The 14,539-nt window shown below is 40.2% G+C and overlaps 2 protein-coding genes across 2 annotated transcripts in view; one reads left to right on the top strand and one right to left on the bottom strand.

Moving 5' to 3' along the window:
* The first annotated feature begins 3,525 nt into the window (after nucleotides 1-3,525).
* On the top strand, nucleotides 3,526-8,540 carry tac1 (tachykinin precursor 1). Its single transcript, XM_046059022.1, has 5 exons — nucleotides 3,526-3,939; nucleotides 5,186-5,288; nucleotides 5,378-5,401; nucleotides 7,787-7,843; nucleotides 7,956-8,540. Exons 1-5 carry the CDS (start codon nucleotides 3,823-3,825, stop codon nucleotides 8,000-8,002), a joined length of 348 nt encoding a protein of 115 aa, XP_045914978.1. The 5' UTR covers nucleotides 3,526-3,822; the 3' UTR covers nucleotides 8,003-8,540.
* Nucleotides 8,541-8,663: 123 nt separating this feature from the next.
* The window catches only part of asns (asparagine synthetase), a 21,029-nt gene continuing 15,153 nt past the window's right edge, over nucleotides 8,664-14,539 (bottom strand). The window contains exon 12 of the mRNA XM_046059023.1: nucleotides 8,664-10,779. Coding sequence (XP_045914979.1) covers nucleotides 10,570-10,779 — 210 coding nt within the window. The 3' untranslated portion in view covers nucleotides 8,664-10,569. The remainder of the gene's footprint in view (nucleotides 10,780-14,539) is intronic.

Raw genomic sequence — 14,539 nt, 5'->3', positions numbered from 1 at the left:
GCTTTGTGCAGCAAAAATAGACCAGCTACCTATTCTCTGAGAAGCGGAGCGGAGCTTCTGGGACGCACTGCAGCCGCATCTGGTGGACTCAAAAGCATTGCCTATAATGGCCCCAATTAGCGCAGCCATAACGCGCCGTAGCTGGAGTCAGTGGATTTTAGCTGTTAAAGAGACAGGAGCATCTACAGCTTGTTTCAGACAGAGGCTGAAATGAAGGCCTACACGAAGAGCCAGTACAAGATAGATATTTCTTTGAACTTTGAATCATGCAAAGCTGCCATACAGTCACAGAACTACAATATAGGACTGGAATAGCAGTATAATAGGTCTCCTTTATATTGGGCCAGCACAGTATGAGTTTCTGCACCTCCCTGTAAAACAGGTACGCACAAGTATCAGACCAAAACTTAAACAGCACTTAAAATGTCCATGTTGAAATAAATTTATAATACCAAATAAAAAACAACATTTCATTTAACTTCACTGTTGGAAACAAATCCCAAATATTATGACCTGACCTTTAGTGGCAGTCCAAAGGTCAGGTCATATGTGGCATTCTAGTCTAAAGAGCAGTAGCTCTTCAGGCTAAGTGTTGACATATCTTCAATTGGTTTTATTGAAGTCTACTCTAATTATCTATGTGTATACAGTGGACAACTAGAGAAACAGTATGTATCATTTTACCACATATTGTGGGTAATACTTTTCAATTACATTAATTGCTCCTTGTGAATATACAGTATTTTCATACAGAAGATGTAGTCATATCTGGATGTGTTATTTAAGATAAAAGCCACATTCAGTGCAGCTGCTGCTTTTTGTTGCACATCAAGCACTGTAAGCAACTTCTTCATGTAAATAATGACCGTCCTCTCTCACAAGTAAAGGCACTGACAAACACTGTTGTCCTGGGAATAGTGGCACTGGATATGAAAATGTTCCATTTCGGACATTTTGGGAGGCAATGACAAACAACCTGTGTCTCCTTTTTCTACAGCAGGTCTTGCAGAATGTCAATAAGCAGGAGATGTTGTTTCAGCTCATAAGGAAAATGAACTGCGTGTGGCCTTGTTGTGAAATGTCTGATGAGCATGTTATTTATACCCACAGAGAAAATGACTGTGTGCTAGTCTCATTTAAAATCACCACATCTTTAATTTGAAACAAATGAAATCATGATGAGGTTCTTTGTGAGTTTGTTTGTATCAAGTCTCATGGAGTTGTTAAGGGTACCACATGTATCATTTTAACATCAATAAATTATTACCACATTATATGCCAGACAGTGTAATTAGAGTACTATTAATTGCCTCCCTCCCTCATTTGACAATGTCTTACATTGCTTCACATACAAGGCAAGTATTGCGGTGTAGCTAAAATCCAGAAATGGGTTCATCTTCTTTGTAGGCCTACATTTCCATGGAAGAGCAAAAGATCTGGCTGCTGAGTTTCTGTTGAAGATTACATTATAAGAAGATTATAAGTTAACATTTTAACAACTCAGCTAACTTATTTAGCATCTTCTAGGTTATTTTAATTGAAATATAAATTGATATTTGGCAGGATACTGTTTACAACAGGGATTTTCTAATTCTAGTCGTTCATGTATGCTCAACTGTTGGCATTGTGCTGCTTTGACTCGTCTCTTGTATCAAAATGATCTGCTTTCGATTTACTTCACGCACAAGATCAACTTGTGCTTTAATGTATTCATGCATCTCAGAGTCCCATTTGCTGCTGGATGCCTCGTCAGAGTTAAAGGAGTGTCCACAGCGACGCCGTCCAGCTGATCGTAACGACCGCAAACGTTTCTCGGTCTCTCTAGACTGATGTCATATCTGTCCACATAATCCATATAACAGTTTATCTCTGTGCCCCAACTTTAATGGTGCCCTGCTCTTTTTACCTCCTACGTCCTACTTCTCAATCCTCCCCCTCCGTGGTAACTCTCTCCCATGGCTCCAACAGCTCCATCACCTCTCTCTCCCTCTCTCCAGCTTTTTCTCCTCACCTCCCCCTTCCGTCTGTTAATTGGATGAGCTGTCACAGTTGTGAGGATGATTAAATTCCAGTCCGGAGTGGTTCTGTGACCACGGACCTATCCACCGCACAGGAAGTTCAACAGGACTTCTTCACTTTAGGCTATGTGTCCCACAACGTGGCACACTGGAATTTAGCAAAATAAATAGACGTTCATGGTCTAATAATGGCTAGTGGTTAATTCTCAGAAACAAAATAACAAAATATACAGATTATCAAGGTCAAATGAGAGCCCAGCAATGCAAAGCAACCATCAAAAATACTCCTGCTAATGTAAATTGGATTTGCATCTTGTATTTTCTGAACAAACAGATAAATAATTCTTGCCATAGCAGACAGACAGAAGTCCATTCCCGCCCCAGGGAATACATTTGCATTTGCCAAGAGCACATGGGTAAATAAAATGAACTTTTAGTTAATGGAATAAAGGCACTTGCGCAAAACTAGCACTCCTTGAGATGCATGGACACTGAACTTGGTGTGGCAGTGTAGTCCTCCATCCATCCCTTACTTCTGAAAAAACAGCTTTTCTAATGGAAATCAGCGGCACCCTCAGGTCACACACCTTTCTCCTTCTTCATCCAGGCTTTGATATGACAGATTTGTATACAGTATTTTCTTTGAGCTGTAGGAATAGGCTACATATGACAAAATATATTGGGCATTGGGCGTAAGATTACAGCCAAAGTCAAAACCATGGAATTACATTGTATACTGATAAAATAAAATAAAAAATATAGATTTACAGACCTTAAAGCAGTTAAGCCCAAAAGCTACGTAAACCAAATGCGTCATCACAAACCTACCTACGTGACAGTGCACAGTAATTAGGCTTCACATTTTCACATACAGGTCATATCTGCTTTTAAGGTGTCATGAGAATTAGAAAAGTCTGGTTTCCTCTAAGCTTTCAGATGATAAGGAAAAGTAAGAACTAGTAACTAAAATCCACCCAAAATATCCCACAGAAGTAGGCTCCAACAGACCATGCAGATATCCCAGATGTGAAACTTCTACTTTGCTCAAAGTAAAAAAAGTTTGTTTTTAACAAATGTAAATACAACATTGATCTTCCTCCACTGTTTTTCAGCAATGGCTATAACATCTTTTCCAAGTAAGGAACAAAATCTTATACTGCCCCATTCACCATGGGGCTACTCCATGGAGTTTTATCATGTGATAAATTATAAGACCATTACAGGATCAGTCTGACTCCTTTATGGTAGTAGGTTACATTTATTAATTTAGCTGACGCTTAAGGTTAAGGTGTCGCATGGGATTTTAAGGGCCAGTCAGATCAGATCAAGACCGGTATGGTGGACAATGTCTAGTGACGCACATAATACAGTTCGTGATTTCATTTGATTGGTAACGATAACGATACCAGATCCCACTCGTGACTGGGCGCGAGTAATCACACACTGCTGTAATGGCGTTGCTAAGCATCACTGCCCGGGCTGTTATATAGGAGCGCGTCCCAGGGTCCCTGCACAGGAGGACGCACGAGACCGAAGAAGTTGCTGCAGAAGCTGAGCGCGCGGAGATCTTTGGAGACAGTGGCCGGAGACCGGCACAGCGTTTGACGCACGCACGCACTATGGACTACTGTTGAGCTCGAAGGGAAGAAACAGTGCGCGCACAGTACAGCTGCTGCTCGTGCCTCAAACCGTTCTAATTTTGTTTGTGTTTTTTTGTACTGAAGTTATCCACGGCTATTTTAACATAGACTTTTGACAGTAATTCTAACTGAATCTAACTGCGTCGAAAAACAGGTTCGACATCATGAAGTTGCTGCTTTTACCGGTTTTAATGGCTTTTTTCGCCATCGCCCAAGTTTTTTGCGAGGAGAACGACCCAAAAGAAGACGCCGACTACTGGACCAGCAGTAATCAAATCCAGGTAGTCCACATCCAGGGGTTTATTTATATTCTCAACTTAAACATTTAGAAATGCCACTCCTTACTTATCACTGGGTTCTAGTCTGAGCTAAAAACTGTAGGATAGACTGATAATTGTTTGTTCTATTTTGGATGAAAGTTGCATAAACCTGTACCACTGTAAGTTTGTTTAACCCAAATATGAAAGAGCACAAATGTAAGTTAGTGTGCTGACAGAATGTTACGGAATTTTTGGAAGTCAGTTTCCTGATGTTAAATCCTAACATCAACTCCTACATCTTATAACTGCTAGTAAATACAGTTGAGCAATAATGATGAGGTAATAAGTACATATTGGAGGTATTAGACATTAAAAACATTGATGCAGATGTTTTCTGTCCAGATTTTTGAAGATGTGGTCTGATTGATTCTTGTCATCTCCAGGAGCCACAAATTTGGATAGAAAATGAATAATTGGTACTAACCAATTAAACTCAAGACTCAACTACTCATATATGCACAGTGTCATACTTTGCCACCACGATGAATGAATGACAGTTGTTAGACTGCTCTTCATACTTTTCACACAGGTTTCAATCTAGTGATGCAGAACATGCAAATTCATTTCCTAGGCTATCAATGAACTATTTTACACTTGATTGTAGAAAAGTCTGGGAGAAAGTCAAGATTTTAGGACTCAGTAACACCCAACATGAAGACAGAGACTGTTGCAGTGCTCAGAGGAGCCATCCAGTAGGAAATTAAATCAACCCACGAGTGCACAGTATAGTAGGAACTGAAGCATCAATGATCTCCATTGATATAAAATGCATGTCCTGTGTTTGACATTGCGAGTTGGAAACGTGCCAAGCTGCTCCACCAACAGGCTAAACTGTGGGCAGGGGCCGTTCTGCAGATGAATGAGACAATAAATCATTACAGTTTAGTGTGCGAAACATTAGTGGCCCCCAGGTCCACATCTCAGTCTGAATTATGCATAGTGTAGAAATATATCCTGAGATGGAAATAGAATCACAAGCCTTACACGGATAATTACTCTGTATAGGTTGTGCTTAGTGTGTAGACTGGTGTTGGGTGAATGGGGGTGTAGGGGGTTCAATATATATATATATATATGCAGATGTGCTCTATTTTGTCTCAAAAATTTTGTGTCTTTAAAAAGAGATTTTAACATTTTGGTGATATTAGATACAAGACGACTTCTTGCCGGCCTGGGTGTGAATACTCACTGAGATTTCCCTCCACAGGACGGCTGGATTTCCAATGACCCATTCAGGGAAATCCTCCTGAGGATGACAAGAAAGCCGCGGCCGCATCAGTTCATCGGTCTGATGGGCAAACGCTCCATGGGTAAGAGTTAATTCCAGATACCATACAGTTTTTGTTTACCTCTGTGGACCTATATTTTTTTAAACTTTGTCATATCTTTCCTCTGACAGGAAATCCACAGATCACCCGCAAAAGTAAGTGTCATATCACATTCACTTGTTATGTCATTTTCCTCCTCAGAGTTTGCTCCCTAAGCAAGAAGCTTCGATAGTCTCCATGCAGCTGCTTGTATATCTAGCAAAATTTGCACAATCAGGATGAAATCATTAACATTCCAATGGTTGGTCTAATTTGATCATTTGTTAGATGAGTCTCACCACGTGAGCCTTCAGGAATCAAGTGTGTGCATCACCTCACACCTCATTTCAGGTCATTTTGGCTTGATCTTAAATCCCCCCCCCCCCAGCCCCCTCACCTCCTAGACACCAAAAAGATCATCCCTAAAATGTTTTCTTTAAACATTTGAATTCTAAAAAATAAAAAATCAAATCTGCCTAAAAATAAAAATTGAAGAATGTAATCTCCCCCCAGGTAGCTAAAGCCTCCAAATTACTAGAATAAATACATGACTCCATGTCCTCTGTGGTAGCTACGCCCTGTTTTGTTGTCTTAGGCTTAAAATAAACCTGCTATAAACCCACTGAATTGTCTCAAATGCTTTAGCACAACACATAAAACAATACAGACAATGACGCTTTTCTGTTCATTATAATACTAAAACTATAACATTAAATTTGGATTCCTGTTGACTCATATAGGATATATCTACAGTATCTATATCTATATAATTAGCATTTTACATTATTTGACTGACATTAATGGAAGTATTAAAAAGCATGGAGTCAGCTGGCGTTTGGGAGAATATGCATTTAACACAGAACACTGCACTACAAACATATCTTCACCCCCCACCAATAGTGGACATTGGTGAGTCGTTGGTTTTAGATGCTCAGTTCCACAAATATAGAATAGTGTACAATAGTCCACAATGGAAAAAGGCAAATCCTCTTACAATATTACTAATGAAGTTGAATATGTATATTTATGCCAGTGTTTAAGAAAGAGTGGGCGCGTTTGAGGATGCACACAGGGTTTAATTAATTGAAACGCCGTGATTATGTACGTCATGGTTTTAGCTTTTCTTTTGAACACTGGGCCACATTCATTTGTCTGCAAGGAAGGTGGTCCGGAGAAGACGTCTGTGTGTGTGACAACGGGGAAGGAGATAAAGAGCCAAGAGGGAAAAAGCGTGAGGAGGAGGGGATTTTACGTTTTCTCTGTCAGGGTTGTTTTTTTTGTCTAAATTAGTCACCCACTCAGTGATGCAACACAGCGCAGCATAAGTAAGCATACATCTAATTTATTCCTCTTATGAAGGCATAACTATAAGTCACTCATCATTAGATAGAGGGAGAGTGCTGCGGTGGATGCCCCAAGGACATCTGAGAGTTAAATTGAATTGTTTACGCTTGTAATAGATAGAGGCAGCTACGCTTCGCTTATAATGAGGATGCCTTCCATCTTTACACTTTTACACAATTTTCTTTTACAAAGGGACAAATCATTCAAGGGACAAAAAGATTGAGACAAGGCAGGACAATATTTAATCATTTCTCCAGGAGGTTCAAGATTCAGTTCCAAGCGATGGCTGTTAACTCTCATCAGTCTAATGCAAATATTGAATATTCCTCAGGGCTCTCTATAGTTTTATAACACCGCAGTCCAATACACCCCCCCCCCCCATTCCCCCACATGATCGTATTACAGTGCATTACTGTGATTGACAGGGGCCACAGTCAGTCCGTGATGCAACTGTCTGTCACATTTACATCAGTAGAAACCCACCAGGACCCAGTGTCTCTGAATGCAAGATGGTTAACAGAATAGGGGAGCAGATACACATAAATTAGGTTTATTTTCTCAGACTTTAGTTGAATCTACTTGGAATTCAGCTCGTGCTACCTTCCAGAGCTATAATTAACAAACAATAATCAGGCATTGGCTGATCAAGTGCTCAAGATCACAACCTGCAGACAACCAATATGTATCTTTTGATGAGGGGCTGCAACTAGGCAGAGCTTTGTTTTAATGAGTCACAAGCCAAAAGAGGTTTCCTAACCAAAAGAATAATAAATAAAAAATTCAAATGTTTGTATTTTACACCCTGGCAGTGTGGGGAGACAGCTGTGAAACAACATTTAGACCAATCTCTAGAGACATTTTACAGAAAATAGAACTGAACAATCTATTAAAATAGAAATACAATAAATTGTTATAATTTAATTAAATTATAAATGATAATTAATTAAAATAAATTATATTTAAAAATCTATTAACAAAATCAAAAATAAATGAAATACTTCTAATTTTCTGTTTATTAACGTAGATTTTTTTCAGGGGGAAGTGGGGTTGTGCTGAAGTGATTTGGACTTTTGACCTCAGTTTTTCTAGATTTCTATTTACTGCCCTGGTCTGAGAGGACTGTTTCAAATCAAAATATCTTTTTTTTTTTTTCCAAGGACATAAAGTCAACTCTTTTGTTGGACTGATGGGGAAAAGGAGCCAAGAGGAACCAGGTAAGCTCAATTTAAGTAAAGCCACAGCTCAAAGATCTTACTTTATTCATTTATATGTATGTTATAAAATGACGAAAGTGTGCTATGGCTAACAAGCTTTCTCCCTCTGCAGAGTCCTATGACTGGAGCACAATACAGACGTATGAGAGACGCCGCTAAACAGTCATCTCCTCACCTGCCTGCTTCTCATCTAGCCATTCCTCATCCATGGAAGGGGGACCGGCGCTGGTTTTGTTTTCTCCAAACTGTGTAGCTGTTAGCTGAATAAAATCATTCTGTTTCCACATTGTAGTGATGTAGCAGTGCTGTACCTGTGCCAGTTTTATTTGTGTAGATTGGGGCGAGAGGAGGGGCAATGGTGTCATTATCAATGTTAAGTGTTTTTCTGTGAGCGTTTTCAACCATCTGCCATGCTACAAAGACTAAATGTTGTGGACCATCAAAGCAAGGCTATGCCCCAGGGTATGCTGAAAATTGCACTGCCAAAGCCACTGTATAGTGCCTCATAACTGTTTAATTGCAACTGATTGTTCTATAAATACAACACACTGGGACAGGTTCTCATTTTTGCTTTCAGATGACTTTAGAACAGCTGTCGTGTTCTCCACCTGGACATATGGTGTGATATGAAAGGATACCTGTGTGTTATAGTGGTTTAACAAATATTAAAAATATTTTCTTTACTGGTTCAACTTCAGCTTGCAAGTGGTGAATTCCTTGTGATAAATCCAACTTTCATTCTGCGCATCTTGAGGAAAGGGCGCACTCTGGTGAACAACAAGGGTACTACACTACGCACAGCATTTAGAGACAACACATGTCAGCGCCAGGAGGTCCATTTATTTTAGCAGCAATTAGTATGTAATAGCAGGGATGAGTAGGAAGCCAGTCAGACAGATCATGAAATTGTTGCAAGTGGACAAAATTACAGAACTAAAATATTAAACAATTCAATATAACAGCCCTGAAATAAATTATTTTCAGAACTATGAAGATTACAATGTTCTATTTTTTCGGAACATCAGGGTTAAACTCTGTACTTAACGGTTATTGAATTACAGCGTATTGACAGGCAGAATTTGCCTATTTGCTGTAGTTCACTCTAATATCTCACTGACACTGATCACGTGACCACAACTTCAACATTATATCTCTCTCTCACACACACACACAAAATGTGTTTGCATAGCCAGTCCGAAACCGAAGACCTTATTCACAGTGAATAAACAGCAGCGATGGCATTAATCAGTGTGAAAAGCAATGCCAGTGTCACTGACAGTATTCACATGTGAGTCACCTCTACCCATGAAGAACTGTAAAGATGTCCTTCACACCACACAGATCGCATAATGTACTAGTCAACAAGCTGGAGCATCAGCCTTTTTGGTGTTAGCAGCTCTAAATAATCAGTTAGAAGTTAAACCCTACACAACAATACAAACGTGTGAGAAAACACTGACATGCTTTTTTTTCCCAAATAGGCATCTAATGCAAACAGGCTGAATGTGTGAAGTGACAGTCTGAAGCTATTCAAATATTTATCACGTACGTGCTGATGTACTTGGTTCTTACAGTGTCGAGACTGCAGCTCTCCAAAGAAAACGCCCCACTCTCTGACCCTACATCAGGATAGTCCGTTAAAATGCAAGACTGAGGTGGCCTTGAAAAAACAAAACAGTTAAGCCAGTGTAACATTATGTAACCCTTCACGGTGGGGCATTAAGGTTCAGACTCCTGCAACTGTTTTAGTTGGGTGAGCAGCTCGTCCAGGTAGGTTTTACAGGCAGACTGCAGCTGCTCAGACAGATTTGGTACTGTAATATACAATATGAATAATATCTTACAGTATCAAAAACATAATGAGGTGATGGATTACTTATCTCAAACAAGTTTCAATTCTCTGCAGTTCATTTTCATCAGAGTAATGAAATGAAGGGAAGACAATGGCTGGCTGGAAGGTCGTAAATACAACTAATGACAAATAGCATGCTTTTGGAAAATGGTTAACAGTAAAGAAAAAAAACATTTGTAGTAAATGGACTAAAAACATTAAAAAAAAAGTTGTATGGAATTAAAATACAGTGCAGATAGAAACGTGACATCAGTTTAACCTAAACTTTCAGGAAGTATTAACTATGACTTTGATAGAGCTTGTCAGATTTAGCTGTAGCAGAATGAATACATTTTTTTGGCTACCACACAGGTATCACAAATCGATGACACATGCTGCATAGTACAGTCGACTGCAGAAAACAAACAGGCTGAGTTGTATTAGCCGTACTTGACAGTGTTGACAGGCACCTGCGTGGCCAGAGGTGAGTGATTCCCCTGCACATATAGTACAGCTCCTCCTATTCTTAGCATTCATTTTATGCTTAAAGTCAATTTTCTACTGTCAGGCTGTACAAAAGTGCTCACACTGGATAAATGCGCATCAAACATGAAATGATAGGCTGCAGCTGGAGCACACATATTAGTCTAGCAGCTATGGAAAATATATTTAAATAATTCCTTTATGAATAACTGGAACTCCCTAAACAGCAGGTCTGACAAGTACTGCTAAATTAAAGTCTGACAAACTCTATCACAGTGTGACATACTTCATGAAGGGTAAGACAAGCTCAGTGTAACTCATTCAATTTAATAGGAGTTTGAAAAGTGGCACATGATGAAGGCCAACATATTGCTGACTGAAAGACAGAGGCACACAGCTGTTCCAGAACTGCTCATTGATCTTTGTCTGGCTTGTAGATAGACAGGGTCCGGGCTGACGGGTCGGTGGCGTCGATCCAGCGAGGCATCCAGTAATGGGAGAGCCACTCAGCTCTGCCCGGGTAGTGCTTCTCAAACACCTGTCTGAAGTAGTAGGCCTCTTTGGTGTGTGGGGGGTTGTGAGGGAACATCTTCTGAGCCTTCTCCATCTGGTCATCGTTCACCTGAGAGAAAATACAGAGCCGGTCAGACACTTTTCTGTGTGTAGATTAGTTGTTGGACAGAACAGTGTGAGGAGATGGTCACTGAATCTGACAAAAAGAAGTGTATTAGATTAGGATCACTTATTCCACCTTTAATGTCAAAAATGTCTGTTTTTATCTTCTGTAGTCCATCTAGCTCACTCTACATGGACAAACTAACCGTTATAACCATTTTACAAATTACATGTTTGCAAAATATGTATTTGCAAAATGTGATTTTGCACAAATCAAAGTTCTGTTTGCTTCTTTATGTTCCATGTACACTTTATTTATCTTTCTGCCAAAAGATTTAAGGAGGAAAAAAAAGATTCTGATTATTCTGACACCACATGAATGCACCATCAGTCACCGCTCACCCCACCACAGGAGAAGCTACGGTGGCCGACATGCTCTGTTGGCTCTTGTGCTAAATAATACACGCGGTCCTCCATTTGTCTAAATTCCTCTACTTTTCTTACTTCTAATTAACCAGTTGACTTCTGTAATGGTAGAAAATTGTGTCCTCTTACATTTAATCTTTTATGCATTTCCCTTAACTGTTATTATTACTATTATTGCTATCTCTTATAGATATATATGTATTGTGTTTTTTATCCTTAACCTTTGAGGCTTCTATACTCCGTAAGTTAGTCTGTCCACATTTACTCAGGTTTAGGTCAGAGCTGTGAGATTGTTTTGGTGTTTTCCCCTCTCTTGTTTTTCCTCTCCTCTCCTGGAATGTTCATTCAAGGCCGAGAGAGGATCTCTGTTCCCCAAAACATAGAAACCTAGACTGTGTAAATGATGATGCATCCCTTTGCTCGGGGCCAGACGTTAGTGACTGTCCTAGGAGACAGAACCTCTGGTCCAGCTGATTAATGTTGTAATACTTCTCTGTCATTCTCTTTTTATTAATAAATTCTTAAAAGGCACCATTAATACACAATTTCCACGACTACTACTTACAACTTCTTCTTTGTACATATTCAACGCACAGACGAAATGCACTCTGTAGAGCAGTTTGTCCGTTTGGGCTACCGTAGAAAAATGGTGGGGCAACGTGGCGACTTCCATGTAAGGGGAGCCTAAGTGTATGTAGATATAAATGGCTCATTTTAAGGTAATAAAAACATTCATTATGTAAGGTCTTTATACACCATTGAAAAGTTATGTATATTATATTAAATTTCTGTCAATAGATCCTCCTAAATATTACACAATGGACCTTTAATGCTGTACGGCTGATGCTATTGTACCTATGTGTACTTTATGTGGAAATCTCTCAAATAAAGGTAGGAATGTGAGAGTGTGTGTGTTTGTATTTTGATTAAGTCGAGAACCGTTCATTCAATCGGCCTCACACGTGGCAGGTGTATTGCTGTGGACCCAAGTGACTGCAGTGTCGCTTTTGGTGCCATTTGGACATAACACGTTCAGAATTAACAAACTTTGAATGAACTACAGCACAGCACGAGCCGCCTTGCTCTGCAACAGCAAGGGCGGGGTATGCTTGCGGGGGCGGGGCTCGTATGCTCTGCCCCTGCACCGTAGGGAGGGGTCACCCCTGTGAACCGCACTATTAGTCATAATCAAAAAAGCATCCGAGCTCCATTTAGACATGTATTTACATGAGTGGCGAGATGGCCCCATTAATCAAACATGTCTCACTGTGCCCTGATGAACTTCCACGCTCTTGCAGACTTAACAGGCACTGTTAAAGATACTGAACCATAGCACACGAGTAGGCAACGACTACTCGCAAATACTGCAAGCATACCTTCACGCAGGCTTTATGAGTGTGTACCCCTTAAGGTGGCTACGTCTGTCCAAATCCACAATTCATACAGTCCCAGCAGACTTTACAGGGCTTCAGGTGCACGTTCTGTTATTTGCAGAGTCAGCACTGTGATTTTACCAAATTCAAAATCTATTATCTGAAAACTAATTCTAAACATTTTGGTAGAAGTGTTTTGTCCCTCCAGTCTGCAATAAACTGCCATGTAGTTGACTATTGCAATGCCCTCCTAGCAGGTCTTCCAGCTTGTGCGGTGAAACCCTTACAAATGGTTCAGAACGCAGCAGCGCGTCTGGTTTTTGATCAGCCCAAAAGGACTCATGTCACTCCATTACTCAGTGACCTCCACTGGCTCCCCGTGGCCTCCAGAATCAGATTCAAGTCACTAATGGTGCATACAGAGTGACTACTGGGTCTGCGCCCATCTAGCTAAACTCCATAATACAAACTTACGTTACTTCTCGGCCACTACGCTCCTCCAACGAACGCCGTCTGGCTCTGCTGTCCCTTCTCACAAAGCAGTCCCAGTCCCTGTTCTCATCTGTGACACCACGATGGTGGAACGAGCTACCACACGCCATCAGAGCAGGGGCGTCCCTCTCTAACTTCAAGAAGCTCTTGAAAACTCATCTCTTCTGAGAACACTTCCTCTTAGAACACCTCTAACTCCTAACCTCTAACATGCACTTCCTGTGCTCTTCTTCCTCTATCCCCTGCAATTACCTTGTATTGATTGCACTTTTTTTGTTAACTCTCACTTGGTTTTATCATACATTTCAGTTGGTTTCATTTTCTTTCCGCACCCACACTTCAATCAATCCAACAGCTGAGCCAGATTATCTAAACCACTTTATTTGGAGGTAAAACTAAAGTGAGTTCACCCCAAACATCAGTAGTTTGAGTACGCACAGGTGACCACATCGCCAAATAGATCTGCACTGCAACAAAAATACACCCCACTACGCTGTGTAGCATAAGGTCAATGCTGAAGCAGAACGTTTGTAAATACTAATTTGCCTTCATTTTCTTTCCAAATAACTTTGGTTAAACGGCTGGCTTCTTTTGGCGAGTACATTTCTTCATTACTATGAAAATATGTTGCTAGAATCCAGAATTGTCCTATCATTTGCTACTGTCAACTAATCGCGACTTCAGAGGAGGATGCATCATTAAAAAGTGTGTTTTTTTGGCATGAAGACAATAAAACTGATAACTATTGTCTTCCAGGTCTTGGTCCTACAGTAACACATACCACAGACTCTAGGTGCTCCTGCAGGCAGGTGTACCAGGACTTCTTGGCAGACATCACACCGTCACTGAAGGCTTCTTTGCGCCTCCACAGGATCTCATCAGGGATCAAGTTGAGACCTTTGAAGGAGTCCCTCAGAAGATGCTTCTCCACTCCATGCTGCTTACACAAGAAGACATACGACACTATTCTTACAAAGCAATGCGAGAACACTCCAAATATCACTTCCTGCTTTTGGCAGTGAAATAAACCCTGGTTTGAGTGTTTGGACAACAACAGCTGGAAGGATCAACTGACCTTAGGCGTCCTCATCTCCTCAGGCAGAGAAAGGTAGTATGCTGTGAACCTGTGGTCCAGGAAAGGCACTCTGAGCTCCAGACTGGGAGATAAAAAGGAACATCATATGAGTTGAAACACATAAAATGACAGCATATAATTCATCATAAGATCAGATGAAGAGACGGGATGGTTATAGGACTAATGGGTACAAAATAAAGTCTTTCCCACAAAACTGAACAAAATATTCAGTTTATATTGATAAATATTGATGCGTTGATGCCAGTTGACCACTTTACAGATGAGATCTTAAAACCTTTCAGGTTTTTCATCAAAGCCACTGAAAAGTAACGTACGTAAAGTAAAAGTATGTTTTTCTGCCCAATTAATCAACTGGCTTGCTAAGTAAAAGTTTAAAAAAA

This window comes from Micropterus dolomieu, linkage group LG09 (genome assembly GCF_021292245.1).
Source record: "Micropterus dolomieu isolate WLL.071019.BEF.003 ecotype Adirondacks linkage group LG09, ASM2129224v1, whole genome shotgun sequence".
In the NCBI taxonomy this organism is placed as follows: domain Eukaryota; kingdom Metazoa; phylum Chordata; class Actinopteri; order Centrarchiformes; family Centrarchidae; genus Micropterus; species Micropterus dolomieu.
Note: the sequence above shows the minus strand (reverse complement) of the source record. Positions and strands in the feature narration are given on the sequence as shown.